Raw genomic sequence first — 21016 nt, 5'->3', positions numbered from 1 at the left:
TACATGGAGAGTATCCATAGTGACTTTGTCTTCACTTCGGGCACAATCTACCCAATTGGGAACAGAGTCCCATAGTGGGTGCATTTAACCGGGTATTTGCCGGCGTCCGGAGCGCCAACAAATCCCAGCGTTCTGAGCACCAAGAAACATCATACTATTTAACACCCATTCGGGTAGATACGGGGCCTCAATGGGGAACGCCCCGACCAGGCCATGCTTAGTCTCGTTTTCTGTACTGTGGAGTTCCGCTCGCCATAACTCCTGAGTGCAGAAGAAGGTCAGGGCGCCATTTTTAAATGACATCCCGATCTCTCAACACCCCCCCCCCCCCGACACAATTCCCGAAACCCCTCAAAACCCTAACTCACCTATAAGGGGGTCCTTAGGCCCTCCACACCCACACAGGGCACCCTCAGGCCCGATCCACAGCACAGAAATAATGCTAGCTTGGAACCTTGGCACTGTCAGCATGGGCAGTGCACATTGGCAGTGCCAGGCTAGCACCCAGCTGGCACTAGCACTGCCACCCTGCCCAGAGGCCAGGCACCTGGGGCCCTCCAGTCCTCTGGGAGACCCTTACAAGGGCCGTTCCGTCTGGTCCACATTTATGGAGACCAGAACTGAACAGGGCTCACCCTAGGCCTCCATGGGAAAGGGGACTAGCTGTCTCACTCTGATATGCAGATTTGCTTAATAGTGATCCAGCCCACAATGGGCGTGATTCACATTGCAACATCTCGTGAGATGGGTTAGATCTCCTGAGACATGACGAGCTGGGTAGATCCCAGAAGAGGGGCACTGACCAGACTTTCAGGTATAACACGGCCAGTAGATCACACTCTGTATCTTCAAATCTCTCACCCCTCTCTGTCACTCATTCTGTCTGTCTCTCCCTCCCTGAATTCTCCGCTGCCCGATGCTATCAGTGGAAATCGCAATCGGGCCGAGAATATCGGGTGAAAAAAATGGGAATTTGAGCCCAGAGTCGCTTCTGACGCGATGCTCTGATTTCCCCCGCTGGTATAACCATGCAAATCCATCATTTGCATGCATCAGAATGTGATGAGCCGGTTCGACACCGCATGCTCCACCCCTCCGCGATGCTCTTAGGCAGGAGTCACACGAGCGTGAATTAGTGCAAACATTTACAAGTGGGGTCAGGTTGCCATGGCTGCTGCGGGGGAGCGAGAAGGTAGGAAAACTCTCAAAAATTGTCGGGCTTGCTGGGGGTGGCCACCTGGGCCCGGGGGGGGGGGGGGGGGGGGGGGGGGGGTCGTGGATTAGCTTGGAACAACTGCCAAATCCGTTGACTCGGGGTGTCCTCCGGATCGGTGTGGCCTGTCTCAGACCACCATTGCTGCAGTCTGTCTTTTAAATGCACCCCTTTTGTGCTACTTACAGCCCCCTGGCTGATCACACTGCTGACTGCTCCCTGTGTCCTTGATGGAACCATCAATTCACGAGACACGTGCTTTCAGATATGAACAGTTGTTTTAATCTACTTACTTCAGAGCCAGCCTGTTACCCGTTGAACTCTCGATGAACTCAGGCTGGCGCTGGACACGGTTATTTATACAGCAGTCTAGGGGGAGGAGTCGTGGGCGGAGCCAAGGGTGGAGCCCTGTACAAACTCCTGAGCATTCCCAGAGCTACTCCCCCTAGTGGTCGGATAACGCTACTGCGCTTACAATAGTACAATAGTAAATACAGTGGGAATTACTAAGTGACATTCACCACAGTACTTTAAATGTTCAGAGAGCCTCTGGTCCTCTGGGAGCCCACCCAAGCCACCCTTTTAGAAACCCTCAGACCCTCAGCTGTGTCATCAAGGAGATGGGCGTGGCCAAGCTCAATCACCAGCCCACCAGGTGGACCACTCCTCAGTGCTCCCCCCTCAGAAGTTCACACACTGTAGGGGAAGCTGGGGAATAGCAGAGCTCACCCCAAACAATGGACACATGCACTGTCCCCTTTGGCATCCTCTCTGGCATACAGCCCTTCTCAGAGTGGAAGCCTGACCAGTGACACTATCAGCTAGCCCACCCCTCAGGGCCAGGAGCTGTCTGCAAACCCTGCCTGTCCACAGTGACCCCATCTCTTTTCCTGCCTGTTCAGGAGAGCGGACTTGAGCCTCCGTCCCACCCTGGGGAAGAGGGGCATCGAGCATTTGGTCTACTTCAGACTCCTGCAATGGGGGGGGGGGGGGGGGGGGGGCGGGGGGGCAGCAGATCTTCTCGGAGCCATCTTCTTGGCTGGAGTGAGTGTGTGGACCACTTCATAAGCAGCTCCAGCTTGTCAGGCTCTTTACCCATTCAGGCATGCTGACCCGTGATCCCATTGGCATCTACTGGTCTCCCAAGGAGACCACAGATGGGCGCCCAGGCCATTGGAGGCTCCTGGGTGGTTAAGGACAGGGCAGGGTGGCCCCCATGGCTTCACCCCCCAGCACCTGGGAACCATGGCATTGCCAGGCTGGCACCTTGGCACTTCGACCCTGGCACTGCCAAGGTGCCCAGGCGCCACTGCCAAGCTGGCAGGAGCGCTGCCAGTGAGTGGAGCACCACTGTGCAGAAAACGTGAATACGTGCGGCCACGGCTGCACGTTTCCCGCTGAGGCCCCTGATCTACCCGCATGGACGTTAGATAGCGGGGTGTTCCTCAGCGCTCCGAGCACCAGGAAACACCCGGCTAATCACGCGTGACAGGACTCTGTCCCCCTTCAGGTAGATTGCCCCCAGAAACCTCTCTGTTAGATAACTCCCCCCCTTGTCTTCAAAATGGAGAATCCAGCGCTCCTCTTCTTTCCTACCTCTCTCTGTCTCTCCCATCTCGATCTTTCTCCCTCTCTCCCTCTGCCTCTCACTCCTATCTTCTGCCTCTCTTTCTGTCTCTCTGTATGTCTATAGTTTCTCTTACTTCTTTCTATCCCCCTAATATCTTCATTGACCTGCTGTATTTTGTATCAATAAATAAAGGTTGGAAAGAACATCACATCCTCAGAATGTCCAAAAGTGCTTCACATGTGAGGAATTATTCTTGCTGTCCAGTCAGTGTGGACAAACACAGCAGCAAATTTCTGTCCCACCAGGTTTCTGAAACAGCAAATAAAATAAATCGCCGGTTTGCCAGTTTTTGGTGATGTTCAATGAGGAACATTGAGGGTGAATCCCCCACTCTTCCTTGACAAGTGTTTCGAGGTCTTTAATGTCAGGAGTGGCATTGGGGTGGAGTGCCAGTGGGGTGGAGTGGTCTTGGAGTGGCAGTGGGGTGTCCTTGGAGTGACGGTGGGATGGAGTGGCCTTGGAGTGGTGGTGGGGTGGGGTGGCCTTGGAGTGGTGGTGGGATGGGGTGGGTTGGGGTGCCGGTGCGGTGGGGTGGCGGTGTGGTGGAGTGGTCTTGGGGTGGGGTGGCCGTGGGGTGAGGTGGCCTTGGAATGGTGGTGGGATGGAGTGGTGGGGTGGGGTGGTGTGGCGGTGGAGTGACCTTGGAGTGGTGGTGGGGTGGAGTGGGGGATGTGTATTGAGGGGTAAGAACTCTGGGGGAGACAACACTGTCAATCTGAGATGGCATGGTATGTGCCAACCCTACTGTGAGCAACCCTACAGGGCTTACTGCACATGAACTAAACCTAATGGGTGGCATATGCCAGTCCCCTTCATAAGGGCAGGGTGACAAGTTACTGTACAACACAATAAAGACTGACATTTATCAGCCCCTGTTTCTCTCTTATTTTACACAGACCACAAACGATCACTTTTTGGAGGTCAAGCTTGAATCCTATCAATCCAGGTTCTTCCACATCAGACAGGATTTGGCCTATTCTTACGTGAGTTTCAGCAATTTTCAGTTGACTCCTTTTGCTTCCGGGGATTAAATTTTCTCATTTTCCGGGTCTTCCTGAGCGCAATTCTCCCAAAGGGAGACAAACAGTCGACGCCGGAGTGAAACCAGGAGTGTTTCACTACGGCGTCGGAGGCCGCTCCTCGCCCCCTATTCCCCCCCCCCCCATCCCCCCAGGGGGCTAGGAGCGGCGGCACGTGAATTTCGCGCAGCGGGCCTTGTCGCTTGCGTCAAAGCGGCGCGCTGGGAATGACACGGCCGGCGGCGCCTAAGTGACGTCAGCCGCGCATGCGCGGTTGTCGTCTTCCCCTCCGCTGCCCCGCAAGACATGGCGGCTTGATCTTGCGGGGCGGCGGAGGGAAAAGAGTGCGTCTTTTAGAGACGCCGGACCGACGATTGGTAGGCACCGATCGTGGGTCAGACATCTCATGAGCACGCGCGTGGTGCTCGATCCTCCCTCCGCCCCACACACAGCGGTCGCGCGCTGTTCACGCCGGCAGTGACCAGGTATGGTTGGCGCCGGCATGAACCGGTCGTGTTTGTCAGGCCGCTCGGCGGGCCGGAGAATCGCCAGTTGCCGTTAGAAACGGCGAGCGGCGATTCTCCGAGCGGCCTGTCGCAAAACGCAACACGCCATTTTTGGGAGGGTGGGAGAATTGCGGGGGGTGCCAGGGCGGCGTGGCGTGATTCGCCCGGCCCTCCCGCGATTCTCCCACCCGGCGTGGGGGGCGGAGAATCGCGCCCCCTGTGTGTGATAAGACTGTTGGAACTGAGGAATTTTAGTCATTCTTAATCTTTACTTGGTAGGTTAATGGCAAGAAGTATTACCATGCTGATGATGGCATGCAGATCGTTGCCATAGACGCAAAGTCAGGAAAGGTGGTCGATAACAGAAGCTTCCGAAACATGATTTTGCGAGGAATCCCAGTTCATGTCGAGAATTACATAGCAAACATGAAGAACAAGTGAGTCACCTGAGACTTTTTTATCTTCACCTTTGTAAGGGCGACACCACTAGGACTGATTTCTCTTTCCTGAATCTATTAGGTCATTCGGGACCAGACATTCCCGCCCCTTCCTTCCATCCCCTCCTCTCCTTCTCCCTCCCTGTTTCCCTTTTCCCCCCGCATTCCCTCTCCTACGTCCTCCACCTCTCCTTCCCCCTCTCCCGTCCACCTTGCTCCCCACCCGCCCTACCTCCACTTCAAATCGGGCCTTAACATTCTCAATAACAAATACTTTTTTTATTCTTGTGATGTACGCGAGAAGCAGTCAACATCTTTCACTGCCTCCTCATTCATGATGGTGCAACCGTCTCTTGGTGAGAGTGACTCCTGCCCTCAGTCTGGGTAACTCCAGCCGACGATGAGGGTGAATGCTGTCCTCAGTGAGAGTGACTCCTGCCCTCAGTGAGAGTGACTCCTGCCCTCAGTGAGAGTGACACCTGCCCTCAGAGAGAGTGACTCCTGCCCTCAGTGAGAGTGACTCCTGCCCTCAGTGAGAGTGACACCTGCCCTCAGAGAGAATGACTCCTGCCCTCAGTGAGAGTGACTCCTGCCCTCAGTGAGAGTGACTCCTGCCCTCAGAGAGAGTGACTCCTGCCCTCAGAGAGAGTGACTCCTGCCCTCAGAGAGAGTGATTCCTGCCCTCAGAGAGAGTGACTCTTGCCCCCAGTGAGAGTGACTCCTCCCCTCAGAGAGGGTGACTCCTGCCCTCAGTGAGAGTGACTTCTGCCCTCAGTGTGAGTGACTTCTGCCCTCAATGAGGGTGACACCTGCCCTCAGAGAGAGTGATTCCTGCCCTTAGTGAGGGTGATTCCTGCCCTCAGAGTGAGTGACTCCTGCCCTCAGTGAGAGTGACTCCTGCCCTCGGAGAGAGTGACTCCTGCCCTCAGTGAGAGTGACTCCTGCCCTCAGTGAGAGTGACTCCTGCCCTCAGAGAGAGTGACTCCTGCCCTCAGTGAGAGTGACCTCTGCCCTCAGAGAGAATGACTCCTGCCCTCAGTGAGAGTGACTCCTGCCCTCAGTGAGTGACTCCTGCCCTCAGAGAGGGTGACTCCTGCCCTCAGTGAGGGTGACTCCTGCCCTCAGTGAGAGTGACTCCTGCCCTCAGAGAGAGTGACTCCTGCCCTCAGAGAGAGTGACTCCTGCCCTCAGAGAGGGTGACTCCTGCCCTCGGTGAGAGTGACTCCTGCCCTCGGTGAGAGTGACTCCTGCCCTCAGTGAGAGTGACTCCTGCCCTCAGAGAGAGTGACTCCTGCCCTCATAGAGAGTGACTCCTGCCCTCAGTGAGGGTGACTCCTGCCCTCAGAGAGAGTGACTCCTGCCCTCAGAGTGAGTGATTCCTGCCCTCAGAGAGAGTGACTCCTGCCCTTAGTGAGTGACTCCTGCCCTCAGTGAGAGTGACTCCTGCCCTCAGTGAGAGTGACACCTGCCCTCAGAGAGAGTGACTCCTGCCCTTAGTGAGGGTGAGTCCTGCCCTCAGAGAGAGTGACTCCTGCCCTCAGTGAGAGTGACTCCTGCCCTCGGAAAGAGTGACTCCTGCCCTCAGTGAGAGTGACTCCTGCCCTCAGTGAGAGTGATTCCTGCCCTCAGTGAGAGTGACCTCTGCCCTCAGAGAGAATGACTCCTGCCCTCAGTGAGAGTGACTCCTGCCCTCAGTGAGAGTGACTCCTGCCCTCAGTGAGTGACTCCTGCCCTCAGAGAGAATGACTCCTGCCCTCAGTGAGAGTGACTCCTGCCCTCAGTGCGAGTGACTCCTGCCCTCAGAGCAAGTGACTCCTGCCCTCAGAGAGAGTGACTCCTGCCCTCAGAGAGAGTGATTCCTGCCCTTAGTGAGAGTGACTCCTGCCCTCAGTGAGGGTGACTCCTGCCCTCAGTGAGGGTGACCCCTGCCCTCAGAGAGAGTGACTCCTGCCCTCAGTGAGAGTGACTCCTGCCCTCAGTGAGGGTGACTCCTGCCCTCAGAGAGAGTGACTCCTGCCCTCAGAGAGAGTGATTCCTGCCCTCAGAGAGGGTGACTCCTGCCCTCAGTGAGAGTAACTCCTGCCCTCGGTGAGAGTGACTCCTGCCCTCAGTGAGAGTGACACCTGCCCTCAGAGAGAGTGACTCCTGCCCTCATAGAGAGTGACTCCTGCCCTCAGAGAGAGTGATTCCTGCCCTTAGTGAGAGTGAATCCTGCCCTCAGTGAGAGTGACTCCTGCCCTCAGTGAGGGTGACTCCTGCCCTCAGAGAGAGTGACTCCTGCCCTCAGAGAGAGTGACTCCTGCCCTCAGTGAGGGTGACTCCTGCCCTCCGTGAGAGTGACTCCTGCCCTCAGAGAGTGACTCCTGCCCTCAGAGAGAGTGATTCCTGCCCTCAGAGAGGGTGACTCCTGCCCTCGGTGAGAGTGACTCCTGCCCTCGGTGAGAGTGACTCCTGCCCTCGGTGAGAGTGACTCCTGCCCTCAGTGAGAGTGACTCCTGCCCTCAGAGAGAGTGACTCCTGCCCTCGGTGAGAGTGACTCCTGCCCTCGGTGAGAGTGACTCCTGCCCTCAGTGAGAGTGACTCCTGCCCTCAGTGAGAGTGACCTCTGCCCTCAGAGAGAATGACTCCTGCCCTCAGTGAGAGTGACTCCTGCCCTCAGTGAGAGTGACTCCTGCCCTCAGTGAGTGACTCCTGCCCTCAGAGAGAATGACTCCTGCCCTCAGTGAGAGTGACTCCTGCCCTCAGTGCGAGTGACTCCTGCCCTCAGAGCAAGTGACTCCTGCCCTCAGAGAGAGTGACTCCTGCCCTCAGAGAGAGTGATTCCTGCCCTTAGTGAGAGTGACTCCTGCCCTCAGTGAGGGTGACTCCTGCCCTCAGTGAGGGTGACCCCTGCCCTCAGAGAGAGTGACTCCTGCCCTCAGTGAGAGTAACTCCTGCCCTCAGTGAGGGTGACTCCTGCCCTCAGAGAGAGTGACTCCTGCCCTCAGAGAGAGTGATTGCTGCCCTCAGAGAGGGTGACTCCTGCCCTCAGTGAGAGTAACTCCTGCCCTCGGTGAGAGTGACTCCTGCCCTCAGTGAGAGTGACTCCTGCCCTCAGAGAGAGTGACTCCTGCCCTCATAGAGAGTGACTCCTGCCCTCAGTGAGAGTGACACCTGCCCTCAGAGAGAGTGACTCCTGCCCTCAGTGAGAGTGACTCCTGCCCTCGGAAAGAGTGACTCCTGCCCTCAGTGAGAGTGACTCCTGCCCTCAGTGAGAGTGACTCCTGCCCTCAGTGAGAGTGACCTCTGCCCTCAGAGAAAATGACTCCTGCCCTCAGTGAGAGTGACTCCTGCCCTCAGTGAGAGTGACTCCTGCCCTCAGTGAGTGACTCCTGCCCTCAGAGAGAATGACTCCTGCCCTCAGTGAGAGTGACTCCTGCCCTCAGTGCGAGTGACTCCTGCCCTCAGAGCAAGTGACTCCTGCCCTCAGAGAGAGTGACTCCTGCCCTCAGAGAGAGTGATTCCTGCCCTTAGTGAGAGTGACTCCTGCCCTCAGTGAGGGTGACTCCTGCCCTCAGTGAGGGTGACCCCTGCCCTCAGAGAGAGTGACTCCTGCCCTCAGTGAGAGTGACTCCTGCCCTCAGTGAGGGTGACTCCTGCCCTCAGAGAGAGTGACTCCTGCCCTCAGAGAGAGTGACTCCTGCCCTCAGAGAGAGTGATTCCTGCCCTCAGAGAGGGTGACTCCTGCCCTCAGTGAGAGTAACTCCTGCCCTCGGTGAGAGTGACTCCTGCCCTCAGTGAGAGTGACTCCTGCCCTCAGAGAGAGTGACTCCTGCCCTCATAGAGAGTGACTCCTGCCCTCAGAGAGAGTGATTCCTGCCCTTAGTGAGAGTGAATCCTGCCCTCAGTGAGAGTGACTCCTGCCCTCAGTGAGGGTGACTCCTGCCCTCAGAGAGAGTGACTCCTGCCCTCAGAGAGAGTGACTCCTGCCCTCAGTGAGGGTGACTCCTGCCCTCCGTGAGAGTGACTCCTGCCCTCCGTGAGAGTGACTCCTGCCCTCCGTGAGAGTGACTCCTGCCCTCAGAGAGGGTGACTCCTGCCCTCGGTGAGAGTGACTCCTGCCCTCGGTGAGAGTGACTCCTGCCCTCGGTGAGAGTGACTCCTGCCCTCAGTGAGAGTGACTCCTGCCCTCAGAGAGAGTGACTCCTGCCCTCGGTGAGAGTGACTCCTGCCCTCGGTGAGAGTGACTCCTGCCCTCAGTGAGAGTGACTCCTGCCCTCAGTGAGAGTGACCTCTGCCCTCAGAGAGAATGACTCCTGCCCTCAGTGAGAGTGACTCCTGCCCTCAATGAGAGTGACTCCTGCCCTCAGTGAGTGACTCCTGCCCTCAGAGAGAATGACTCCTGCCCTCAGTGAGAGTGACTCCTGCCCTCAGTGCGAGTGACTCCTGCCCTCAGAGCAAGTGACTCCTGCCCTCAGAGAGAGTGACTCCTGCCCTCAGAGAGAGTGATTCCTGCCCTTAGTGAGAGTGACTCCTGCCCTCAGTGAGGGTGACTCCTGCCCTCAGTGAGGGTGACCCCTGCCCTCAGAGAGAGTGACTCCTGCCCTCAGTGAGAGTGACTCCTGCCCTCAGTGAGGGTGACTCCTGCCCTCAGAGAGAGTGATTGCTGCCCTCAGAGAGGGTGACTCCTGCCCTCAGTGAGAGTAACTCCTGCCCTCGGTGAGAGTGACTCCTGCCCTCAGTGAGAGTGACTCCTGCCCTCAGAGAGAGTGACTCCTGCCCTCATAGAGAGTGACTCCTGCCCTCAGAGAGAGTGATTCCTGCCCTTAGTGAGAGTGAATCCTGCCCTCAGTGAGAGTGACTCCTGCCCTCAGTGAGGGTGACTCTTGCCCTCAGAGAGAGTGACTCCTGTCCTCAGAGAGAGTGACTCCTGCCCTCAGAGAGAGTGACTCCTGCCCTCAGTGAGGGTGACTCCTGCCCTCAGTGAGAGTGACTCCTGCCCTCAGAGAGTGACTCCTGCCCTCAGAGAGAGTGATTCCTGCCCTCAGAGAGGGTGACTCCTGCCCTCGGTGAGAGTGACTCCTGCCCTCGGTGAGAGTGACTCCTGCCCTCGGTGAGAGTGACTCCTGCCCTCAGTGAGAGTGACTCCTGCCCTCAGAGAGAGTGACTCCTGCCCTCGGTGAGAGTGACTCCTGCCCTCGGTGAGAGTGTCTCCTGCCCTCAGTGAGAGTGACTCCTGCCCTCAGAGAGAGTGACTCCTGCCCTCATAGAGAGTGACTCCTGCCCTCAGTGAGGGTGACTCCTGCCCTCAGTGAGAGTGACTCCTGCCCTCAGAGAGAGTGACTCCTGCCCTCATAGAGAGTGACTCCTGCCCTCAGTGAGGAGGACTCCTGCCCTCAGTGAGAGTGACTCCTGCCCTCAGAGAGAGTGACTCCTGCCCTCAGAGAGAGTGATTCCTGCCCTCAGAGAGGGTGACTCCTGCCCTCGGTGAGAGTGACTCCTGCCCTCGGTGAGAGTGACTCCTGCCCTCAGTGAGAGTGACTCCTGCCCTCAGTGAGGGTGACTCCTGCCCTCAGAGAGAGTGACTCCTGCCCTCAGTGAGAGTGACTCCTGCCCTCAGAGAGAGTGACTCCTGCCCTCAGAGAGAGTGACTCCTGCCCTCAGTGAAAGTGACTCCTGCCCTCAGAGAGAGTGACTCCTGCCCTCAGAGAGAGTGACTCCTGCCCTCAGTGAGAGTGACTCCTGCCCTCAGTGAGAGTGACTCCTGCCCTCAGAGAGAGTGACTCCTGCCCTCAGAGAGAGTGACTCCTGCCCTCAGAGAGAGTGAGTGACTCCAGTATTGGAAACATTAGAGCAGGTTTTCTGAAATGGGGTTTGCCTGCAATTCACCAGAAAAATTAGCATTTCAGCTAGATTTTCCAACTATTAGTTTCAATGGACAGAAAATCCTGTGGATCCCAAAGATCCTGTCCCAAATTCCCAAAGCCCGTTTCCACTGTGAAATTGCGGAATTTTACACGGTATTGCAAACTGGGTGTGGCCAATCGATTCAATGCAAAGCTAAACTTGGTGCGTTGTTTTTGAGAATAAGCAATGAGGAGTTTTCTTTCAACTCATTCCTTTGATTTGTAGAAATTTGTGAGTTTAGTTTGATTTCTGCCGTCTTGATGACCTTTCTCATTGCAGCTCCATTGTTCTGGTGACTTCCAAAGGCAGACTGATTTCAGAAAGACCTTGGAACAAAGTTCTGACTCAACTTGGAGCCACTAGTGTTAAACTAAAGGGTAATTACTGAGTTTTGGTTTGCAATGAATTTGTTACCGGTCGTTTTGCCATTTAGACAATAGGCCACAACTACGCCAGCGTAGTATTTGTGGGGTGGGGAGGGGGTGTGCGGGGGATGTACCCCAAAGGTGCATTGAGGAAACCCTCTGGGAAGGACCCATGATTAAGGCTACACCCTCCAATTCTCCAGAAGGGCTAATTTCCCCTGGGAAATTTGCATGGGCTGGACACCATCCAACAAAGATGGTTCTGCCAGGTTTACCCTGACAGTTACTCTAAAAGAGTTGGAAGGAAAAAAGCACTTCTACCTCCAGAGTGACTATTTAAAATACCCACACTGAGCCCCACATGGAACACACCTCACGCTCCTGATCGCCAGGAGACATCCCACACCATTGACCCTCCCAGGGGACCCCTACCACCGACTAGAACGTTGCCCCCTTCCCCCACCTCCCCACAGTTATGTCTGGACCCGACCCGCATGCAGCAGTTGAAAAAGGCATTTACCACCATCTTCTCAAGGGCAATTAGGGATGGTCTAGTCAGCGTTGCGTACACCCCAGGAACTAATTCATAAAACATCAAGTCCAACCAGGTGGGAACCCAGATAATCCCACCTCCTTTCCAGGCCATGAGGAATTCTAATCCAGCAGCAAACAGATTGGTCAGCACAGGTCACGCGGTTCAATATCTACCCTCCTCCTTCCCAGGCAGAAAACACTTTGACTCAATCCTCTGTGAGTTCCGTGGCAGGTATCAGTGAGGTGGCTAACTACCTGTTCTCAGTGACAGATCTGTGATGGTGGCACCCTGGAGATGCTTTGTCCTGAGTGATGGATGATCCTTTTTTGCTGAGCCATGCAACCCTTCCAGTACAGCACCGAGCAGGTGCTTCTCTGTTGGCGGTGCTGTCTTTCGGATGTGACATTTAACTGAGGTCTCCAGTTGAATTGAAAAGTTGCAATGGCACCGTTTGAAGGAGAGCAGGCACCTCTCCCCAGTGTCCTGGTCAATAGTTTTTAACCGGATCTGACCACAATAAATGACCTGGTTATTGCGGCATGTGGGATCTTGCTGTGCACGTTTCCCTGCATTGCAAACAGTGACTACACTTCAAAGGTCCTGCATTTGACTGAAGCATTTTGGCCCACCTCGTGGAGATGCAAGTTCATTTGTTCACCTGTGCCTCCATTTATTACATCATGAGGCCCCCGCAGGGCGGTACTGAGGGAGTGCTGCATTGTCACAGGTGCTGTCTTCAGATGAAATGTTAATGGTGTGTCTAAAGGGGATTCTCCTGATTCACCTGACATTTTACAGGCCACATTCTCAACTCCTTGGCGGCCTGAAAGCAGCCTCTCTTTAAATGTAGAACCTGCGAGGGTGAATATTCCAGCTCTGCAGCTGAGGAAAGCTCCCTCCTCTTCCATCACACGCTCCCGGTCCGTCTCAAAGTGTGGTTCACCCAGCACTTACCCCTTCAGGCTGACTGCTTATTTATCATTGGGATAGCGGATCAGGAGGACCGGAAAAAACGGGATCTCGGACTTCCCAACTTCCAGTTTTGGCTTCAGGATAAGTGAGACTCCATACAGGTGCAATGATACCTCCCAATTTCAGAACCTTTGAATAAATAGTTCCGAAACATTAACCCTTTCTCACACTGACCACATCAAGCTAACTGAACACTTGTCAATCAGGGTCTTTAATGAGTTTCTAGTTAATAATAATCACTTATTGTCACAAGTAGGCTTCAATGAAGTTACTGTGAAAAGCCCCGAGTCACCACATTCCGGCGCCTGTTCGGGGAGGCCGGTGCGGGAATTGAACCCGCGCTACTGCCTTGTTCTTCATTACAAGCCAGCTGTTTAGCCTAGTGTGCTAAACCAGCCCCCTAGTTACCGGCATTCTAACTCTTTTTCATTTTTTGCTCTTTGCTTTTTAAAGAAATATTTTTATTCAAACATTTACCATTTTATACATAACATCAAAACGACACATCGCACCCAAACAAAAGCCGAACCACCAACAATGCCCCCCCCCAGCTGAAAAAACAAACCACTAAACCCCTCCCACCAACTCCCTGCACCCCACCCCCAACTTCAGCAACTAACAGAGACCAGGGGCGGGATTCTCCGACATACCGGGGGGTCAGAGAATCGTCCTGGAGGGGGGGGGGGGGGGGGGCTGGGGGATCTGACTCCGGGGGGTGCCCCCACGGTGGCCTGGCCCGCGATCGAGGCCCACCGATGGGCGGGCGGGCCTGTGCCGTGGGTGCACTCTTTTTCTTCCGCCTTCGCCGGAAGAGACCCCCTCCCCTGTGCATGCGCCGATATGACGTCAGCAGCCGCTGATGCTCCGGCGCATGCGCGGACTTACGTCGGCCGGCGAATTCCTTTCGGACCCGGCTGGCGTGGCGCCAAAGGCCGTTCACGCCAGCCGGCGGAGTGGGAACCACTCCGGCGCGGGCCTAGCCCCTCAATGTGAGATCTTAGCCCCTAAAGGTGCGGAGAATTCCGCACCTTTTGGGGCAGCCCGACGTCGGAGTGGTTCATGCCACTCCGACACGCCGGGACCCCCCGTCCCGTCGGATAGGGGAGAATCCCGGCCCAGCTCTTTGAAATACATAATTAACGGCTGTTATCTCCGGTAAACCCCTCAATTGCTCTCCTCATGGGGGTACTTGACTGTCTCGAGGTTTAGAAACGCCATCAGATCTCCCAGCCACATTGAGGCATGAGGTGGAGAAGCTGACCTCCACCCCGTCAGCACTAGCCTCTGAGCAATCAGTGAGGCGAAGGCCAAGACATCGGCCCCCGCACCTGTCTGCTGCCCCGGAAAGTCTGACACCCCAAATATGGCCTTAAGGGACAGGGCTCCAGCTTAATTTTCAGAATTGCCGAAATGGTGCTAAAGAAGGAGACCCAGTACCCCATAAGCTTAGAATGGAACCAGAACATGTGCACATGGTTAGCTGGACCCCCTCCACAGCTCACACTCATCCTCCGCTCCCACAAAATATCGATTCATCCTGGACCAAGTCATATGAGCCCTGTGCAGTACCTTGAGCTGTAGTAAGCCAAGTCTCTCACACGGGGACATGCGGTCACCCTCCGCAGGACTCACTCCACACCCTGTTCTCCAACACCAGGCCCAACTCCTCCTCCCACTTGGCCTTAACCCCCTCATCTGATACCACATCTTTAGGCATAATCACTCCATCCACACCCGAGGTATTCCCCTTTCCGACCCTGCGACCAAAATAACCCTCTCCATCAACGAGTGTGGCGGCACCACAGGGAATCTGAAAGATATCTGAACGAATCAGAGCCTTAATTTCTCCAACAACTCCTCCAAACTCGCAAACCGTCCCTCCAAGAACAGATCCCCCATTCCTTCCAACCCCTTCTCTCCACCACACCCCCCTAACCCTCCCCCGAACATGGCATCCAACCTCGCAGGTTCAAACACATGGGCTGAATTCTCCGCTCCCCGACGCCAAAATCGCGTTCGGCGACGGGGAGGAGAATCCATTTTGGTGCCGAAATCGGGAGCGGCGCCGGTTTTTAAATTCTCACATCAGCCCCACATCCAACCTCTGTACCAGCTGCTGAAACGGCCTTGTTTCCAGTACCACATCTACCAGGTATGGAGCATGATCCAAAATAACTATCGTGGAATATTCCGCATTCCTCATCTCTGCATCTGAGACCGTCCTGTCATCAAGCCCTATCAAAGCCTGAGTGGAACACTTGGCTCAACCAACCCGTCTGATGCCTAGTCTGGTCCCTCACTCGCAGGTGGGTCTCTTGCAAAAGCACCACATCGGCCCTTTAATTCTTCAAATGAGAGAAAACTCTCGCTCGCTTCACTGGGCCCTCCAAACCCCACACATTCCACCTGATCTATCTAATTGGAGGTCTCTCACCTCCTGCTCCCCCTTAATTCAGCCATTTCCAATGCAAGCGATTATCCCCTCCATCTTCCAGGGTCCGAATACCAGGCCCTGCCCAATATGGCACCCAGCCACACCCACAGGATGAGACAAAGAAAAAAACCATGGATACTGTCAGCAAACTATTCTCTCTTCCCCCCTCCCCAACTACTTCCTCTCAAATTATAATCTCTCCTCACCATTCCCTTTCCCCCACCATTCACACCTTCTAGGCTCACAGAAACCTGCCTGAACAGATCCAATAGGCCACAGCCCCTCCACCCATCTCACTCCTGTTCATTAGCTAAACCCTGCCTGCTAGTGAGGTAGCTCCCCAACCGGGGCCTACACCCAGTGAGTCCAAGAAAAGAACCAAAACTCTCTAACCCCCTCCCTCAGCAAAGGAATAACCCAATCCCCAAACCCATTATCATCCCTATCTTCTATTTTGGGCCATGTAATACTCTGATTCCTACCGTAATCCATATCCCCAACTCCCTCTGCCCCCTCCTCCACTCCCAAAAATATCTACTCCCTCAATATAGAATCATAAATTTCAATTAACCTTATCTATATACAAAAAGAAAACCAAAATTGCCCTTAGTGTTGGGTGGGATTATTGGGTTATGGGGATAGGGTGGAGGTGTGCGGTTGGGAAGGGTGCTCTTTCCAAGAGTCGGTGCAGACTCGATGGGCCGAATGGCCTCCTTCTGCACTGTAAATTCTATGAAACCTATGAATAACATCCCCAAACAGTCTCACCCCAACCAACATAAAAGTCCCATTCGAACCCCTCAGTTCAGTTCAAGTCATTGTGCTTTAACGAAGGCCTCCGTTTCTTCCGCCGCCTCGAAAAAGGGATCTTTGGAATTGTGCATGACTCTCAGCACAGCGCTCTTATACCGCGTCAACATTGTCCTGTTAAAGGCCGTACGCCTCTTTGCCAACTCTGCCACGACATCTTGGTCTACTCGAATACTGCTACCTTCCCACCGTACCTCTCGATTTTCTTTGGCCCATTCCTTCGTCCAATAGCTATGCAAGCACAGTATCACCGCTCATGCTGGCTCATTCGCCCGTGGCTTCACCCAGATCGGCTGGTGAGCCCTGTCCAGCTCTGACAGACCCCCCCCCCCCCCCCCCCCCCCCCCCCCCTCGCACTCCGGTAACCTCGTGATCCTGAGGTTCTGTCTCCTCGACCTATTCTCCAGGATCTCGGCCTTAGACCTCAGTCCATTGTTCCTGTCCCCCATCACCAACAACTCAGCTTCCAGTGAGGCGATCTGGTCGCTGTGCCGTGAAAAGGTCCCCTTCACCCCCTTCTGCACCTCTCCAGACTCCCGCGCTGTGTGCAAGGTCTTTCTCAATGCCTCCTTTATCGGGTCCCATGCATCCTCCACAGACTTTTTGAGGGTCTCCATCATCTCCCTCCCTTGCCTCTCAAAACGCTTGCCGAATTGTCTCTCAAACTCAGCTGCCACCCAACGACCTTGCCTCTGCCATCTTTGCTCCCAACACACTCCGCACCTTCCCCAGCTCCTCTGAAGGGCTACTGCTCATAACCTTCTCTCCAGTATCCTTTTTGCGGGTGTTGACATATTCTTGTAAAGAACTAGTAAATGGGACTGTCCACAAATTACCTCTGGGAACCAATATAAAAGAACTAAAAACTGAGGGTTGTGATGGAAGCTACTTTGGGTGCAATCTCCTTCTGCACTGGAGGTCTCTGCTATTTGCTTTTTAATCTCTTGACTGATGCAAATATTTAACAACAGTGATTTGCTCAATTTTGATTAAGGTGTTGGAACAAATGTAATTCTCATTAGGTCACACAAAGATTCATGGAGATTTTATAGCAGAAAAAGAGGCCCTTCGGCACATCGTGTCTGTGCTGGCCATCAAACCCCCATCTACCCGAATCCAATTTTCCAGCACTCGGTCTGTAGCCTTGTATGCTATGGCTTTTCAAATGCTCATCTAAATGCTTCTTAAATGTTGTGAGGGTTCCTGCCTCCACCACCCTTTTAGGCAGTGAATTCCAGATTCCCAACAACCTCAAGCTTTTCCTCAAATCCCCTCTAAATCTCCTTACCTTAAGTCTAGCTCCCTGATTATTGACCCCTCTACTAAGGGGAAAGGTCCTTCCTATCTACCCTATCAACGTCCCTCATAATTGTGGAGGCCGTCTTTGCTCAGCCGCAGAGCCTGGGAAATCTCCTGCTTCGTATTCACATGTACCTGATGATGTTGGAGGGAAATGTGACCCCCGGCATCTGTTTAGCTAGTTCTGAAAATGTTGCAGTGTTTTACTGTGCACTGACTGACATCTGGTGGCAGACGGTGGATTCTGGGCTCCAGTTTGCCATACTCTCCAAAGCTCCAAAGTTGAAAAATATCACATCTGATTGGAAAGCCCTCTGTAACTCCTGACTCGTGCTGCGTTCCAGTTCCACAGCTGCCGCCAGGGTTCCTGCACTGAACCTGTGTCCCTGCTTCATATGTAACCCTGGATATTGAAGGCTTGAACATGAGCCATCACTATCTTGAAAATTTCCATTGGTCCCCCAGCATCTACTGCCTTTTACTGAACAAGAGTTCCAGATTCCCATTACCCTTTGTGCAGAGGAATTACTTCCTGATCTCACTCCTGAGTGGTCAGACCAATTTTGAGATTATGTTCCCTCGTTCAGGACTCCCCTAAGCAGAGGACAAAGCTGCTCTGGGTCTAAGTTCAACATCTTTGCGCCCGTGTTATGGTGCAATATCATCCAATTTAGGAAAGTAGTAGCCCGCTCCCTCCGCCCCCGTAAAGAGAAAGGTCTGACTGGTGTTTGCAACCTTTGAGCTTCGTCATCAGGCTTCCTCAAAGGGAATGCAGAAAACTGCTCAGATAAGAATTGGAAATTGTTACTATTTTATGGAGTGAGAAGGAACAGGCAAGCCTCTTCCTAACTCCACAAAACAACTGTACCCTATTGCTACTAGCACTCCTGACCCCACCTATAATATTGTGTGAAGAGAGAATATATGTTAATGAGTAAATGGCCAGGATGTAAGCTTTGTGACCAGCAGACATTGTTCTGAGGAGCTTTCAGCTCAGCTTGCAGCATGTGGTGTGAAGAAGCTGCAGCTCTACTTTTCCATTAACAATAGCTGTTGAATCTTTGTTGCAAATCTGTATGCTGAACCATTTGGTACAACTTCAATTAACCCAAACCTATGTTTAGTTTACCTGTCTTGTGTGAGATTGATAAACAGAGAAATACAACACCCTGCAACACACGGGCAGCATGGTAGCACAGTGGTTAGCACTGTTGCTTCACAGCGCTAGGGTCCCAGGTTCCCGGCTTGTCCGTGCGGAGTCTGCACGTTCTGCCTGTGTCCAGGTGCCCCGGTTTCCTCCCACAAGTCCCGAAAGACCTGCTGTTAGGCAATTTAAAGACTCTGAATTCTCCCTCTGTGTACCCGGAATGTGGCGACTAGGGGCTTTTCGCAGTAACCTCATTGCAGTGTTAATGTAAGCCTACTTAATTATCGCTTATTGTCACAAGTAGGCTTCAATGAAGTTACTGTGAAAATCCCCTAGTCGCCACATTCCGGCACCTGTTCGGGGAGGCTGGAACGGGAATTGTACCTGCGCTGCTGGACTTGTTCTGCATTATAAGCCAGCTGTCTTAGCCTACTGTGCCATACCAGCCCCTACTTGTGACAATAAAGATAAAGATTATTATTATGCCCCTCAATTGTCTCTGCCCACCATCCCACCCCAAACCTGCAATTGCCTCCTCTTCCCCCACCATGCCACTCAATCGCCCCCCACATTCTCTGCCCTGCACTCAATTGCCTCCCCTCCCCACTCCCTCTCTTCTTCCTCAATCCCCTCCCTTTCCCCCCACCCCACTCCTTCCCCTCCACACCACCCCAGTGCCTCCCATTAGCCCCCATCCCCAATATCCTCCCTTCCCCACTGTGCCCCTCAATCTCTCCTTCCCTCCTCTCCCATCTCCTCAATGAAACATTAAACCAAGGCTGCACCTGCCCTTTAAGAATATCCCAGGCCGCTATTTTGAAGAGAAGGAATGGGATGTGGTGGGTGGGGAGGTTGGGGGGGGGGGGGGGGGGGGGGGATGGAGGGGGGTGGATTCTTTGTCTCCATGGCCAATATCTAGCCCTGGAAGTAACTGATTATTGAGTTTATAGCTTGTTTAGAGGGCTCACTGGGGACTAAAATGCCCATTGCATTTTTCTGTATCATAAAAGCGACGACTCTTTAAAAGTTCAAATTACTTTTAATGTAAATCTTTCTGAGACGTTGGCTCAATCTTGACTCTGTGTAATAGTGTAAACTAGATGAAGTGACTAAACAGCCCACCGTACCCACCTACCAACTTTGGTTTTGACAATTTCCAATGGTCCATTTGAAACTATCACAAAAAGTCACGATCTGCCCGCTGCGGGATGTTGAGGTGTTGTTGCATGTTTAATTAATTAATGTTTGTTTCCATCATTGTTTTATTTTCACGGCTGTTTTTCTGCTCATCATGTGATTTCAGATTATCTGGTATTTGTGGGATTCAAGGGAAGTTTCAGGCCTGATTGGGTCAAACTCATCGTTGGTGAGGAAATAGCGAAGCTCCACGAGGTTATCCCGATCCCTGTCATAAACAAGTTGAAGCTATGAGCGATCCCGCTGGCCGAGTGCGGGCCTCGCTAAAGAGGGTTGAACTTGGAATTACTACTGATTTTTAAAAAGTGGTCATAGTTGCGAAGGTTATTGCAGCGGAACAGCCCATTTCTCATTGTGCTTACCTGTCTATCCACTAGGCTTGATTCACAAGCTGATACTATTTGTAGACTGTATTTGTCAACACACACTATCTCAGACTGCTCCTTACTCCCGAAATAGCTGGTCCTTTTTCGGATGTGTACACTTTTCCGTGTTTTGTCCGTTGAGGTGTTTTCAATCTGTTGGCCTCACCAAAGATTTATTTTCTGCTGTAGGGATGTTTCTATTTATTTATTAAGACACTATAGAATATGACACCAGGGCACCAGTGTAACTGTATTGTAAAACATTCGTATATTTTCCATATAACTTTGTCCGGTAAAACTGCAAAAGTGGATATGCTATTTTAAACATTAGCTGGGATTGTAATTTATTCAAGTTGAGGGTTATTTCTGAAAGAGGGAATCTTTGCATTAAAGAAATGTAATTTACAACTGGCATTTGTATAAATTACGAAGATTGTATAAGTGACGTTTCATAATAAATGTAAAGTTGAATGAATTTGCAAAGGCCTCCGTTAAATGCTGCATATTTCTTAAAACCTCCCGTACATAGCCAAATTTCTGACTGGTGTGTGTGTGTGTGTGTTGGGGGGGGGAGGGTGGTTTGCGATGCATAAACTGGCTGCTTATCATTCTACAAGGACCCAGCTTTAGGACTTATTCAGTAGCTGTGAAGCACTGAACACGCTGAGGATGTAAAGGACACGGCAGGGAAGGAGGATATTTCTAGTCATTCAGATGTTTCTCCCCAGAAAACAGTAACATCCACCCTGTTGGATCTCTCAGTAATTATTCTATAGCTTCTATAGATGGCGAGTTCTGGATCTCTCCCAAATATGGCGAGCATATCATTAGCCCTCAATTGCATTCATTTCCATCTCATCAGCGAAATTGACTTTGAATGTAACGGCCTCCCGGGAATTAACCAGCTTCCCAGCGAGAAATCACACGGACTTTGTTTAGTACTGAACGTGAAGCTGCCGAAAAGGCTGTTGTGTGGAAGTGAAGAGCCCTTTCCATCTTCCAGATGGAGATCAAGGGCACCGGAGCTGCTGTCCCAGTGCTCGGATGCAGTGGCGACGGGTGGGGGTGGGGGGTTGATGAGGGGCTTTTCATCCGAGGCCTTCAAGCCATCTCTAAATCTTATGGATACCCTTAGCTGAGATAAGTACAGCTGCAGCTTATCTGTCCTACCGAACACTTCTGTGGCTTCAATGCGGAAAGA

At 53.1% G+C, this 21016-nt stretch overlaps 1 protein-coding gene across 3 annotated transcripts in view; it reads left to right on the top strand.

The window, feature by feature from the left end:
• Positions 1–20290, top strand: part of LOC119974219 (cell migration inducing hyaluronidase 1) — a 292877-nt gene extending 272587 nt beyond the window's left edge. For all 3 annotated transcript variants that reach the window (XM_038812976.1, XM_038812974.1, XM_038812975.1), the window contains exons 26-29: positions 3740–3826; positions 4648–4805; positions 10971–11068; positions 19557–20290. In XM_038812976.1, coding sequence (XP_038668904.1) covers positions 3740–3826; positions 4648–4805; positions 10971–11068; positions 19557–19684 — 471 coding nt within the window. In that variant the 3' untranslated portion in view covers positions 19685–20290. The remainder of the gene's footprint in view (positions 1–3739; positions 3827–4647; positions 4806–10970; positions 11069–19556) is intronic.
• Positions 20291–21016: the final 726 nt, after the last annotated feature.

The sequence above is a fragment of the Scyliorhinus canicula genome, chromosome 12 (genome assembly GCF_902713615.1).
Source record: "Scyliorhinus canicula chromosome 12, sScyCan1.1, whole genome shotgun sequence".
Classification (NCBI taxonomy): domain Eukaryota; kingdom Metazoa; phylum Chordata; class Chondrichthyes; order Carcharhiniformes; family Scyliorhinidae; genus Scyliorhinus; species Scyliorhinus canicula.
Note: the sequence above shows the minus strand (reverse complement) of the source record. Positions and strands in the feature narration are given on the sequence as shown.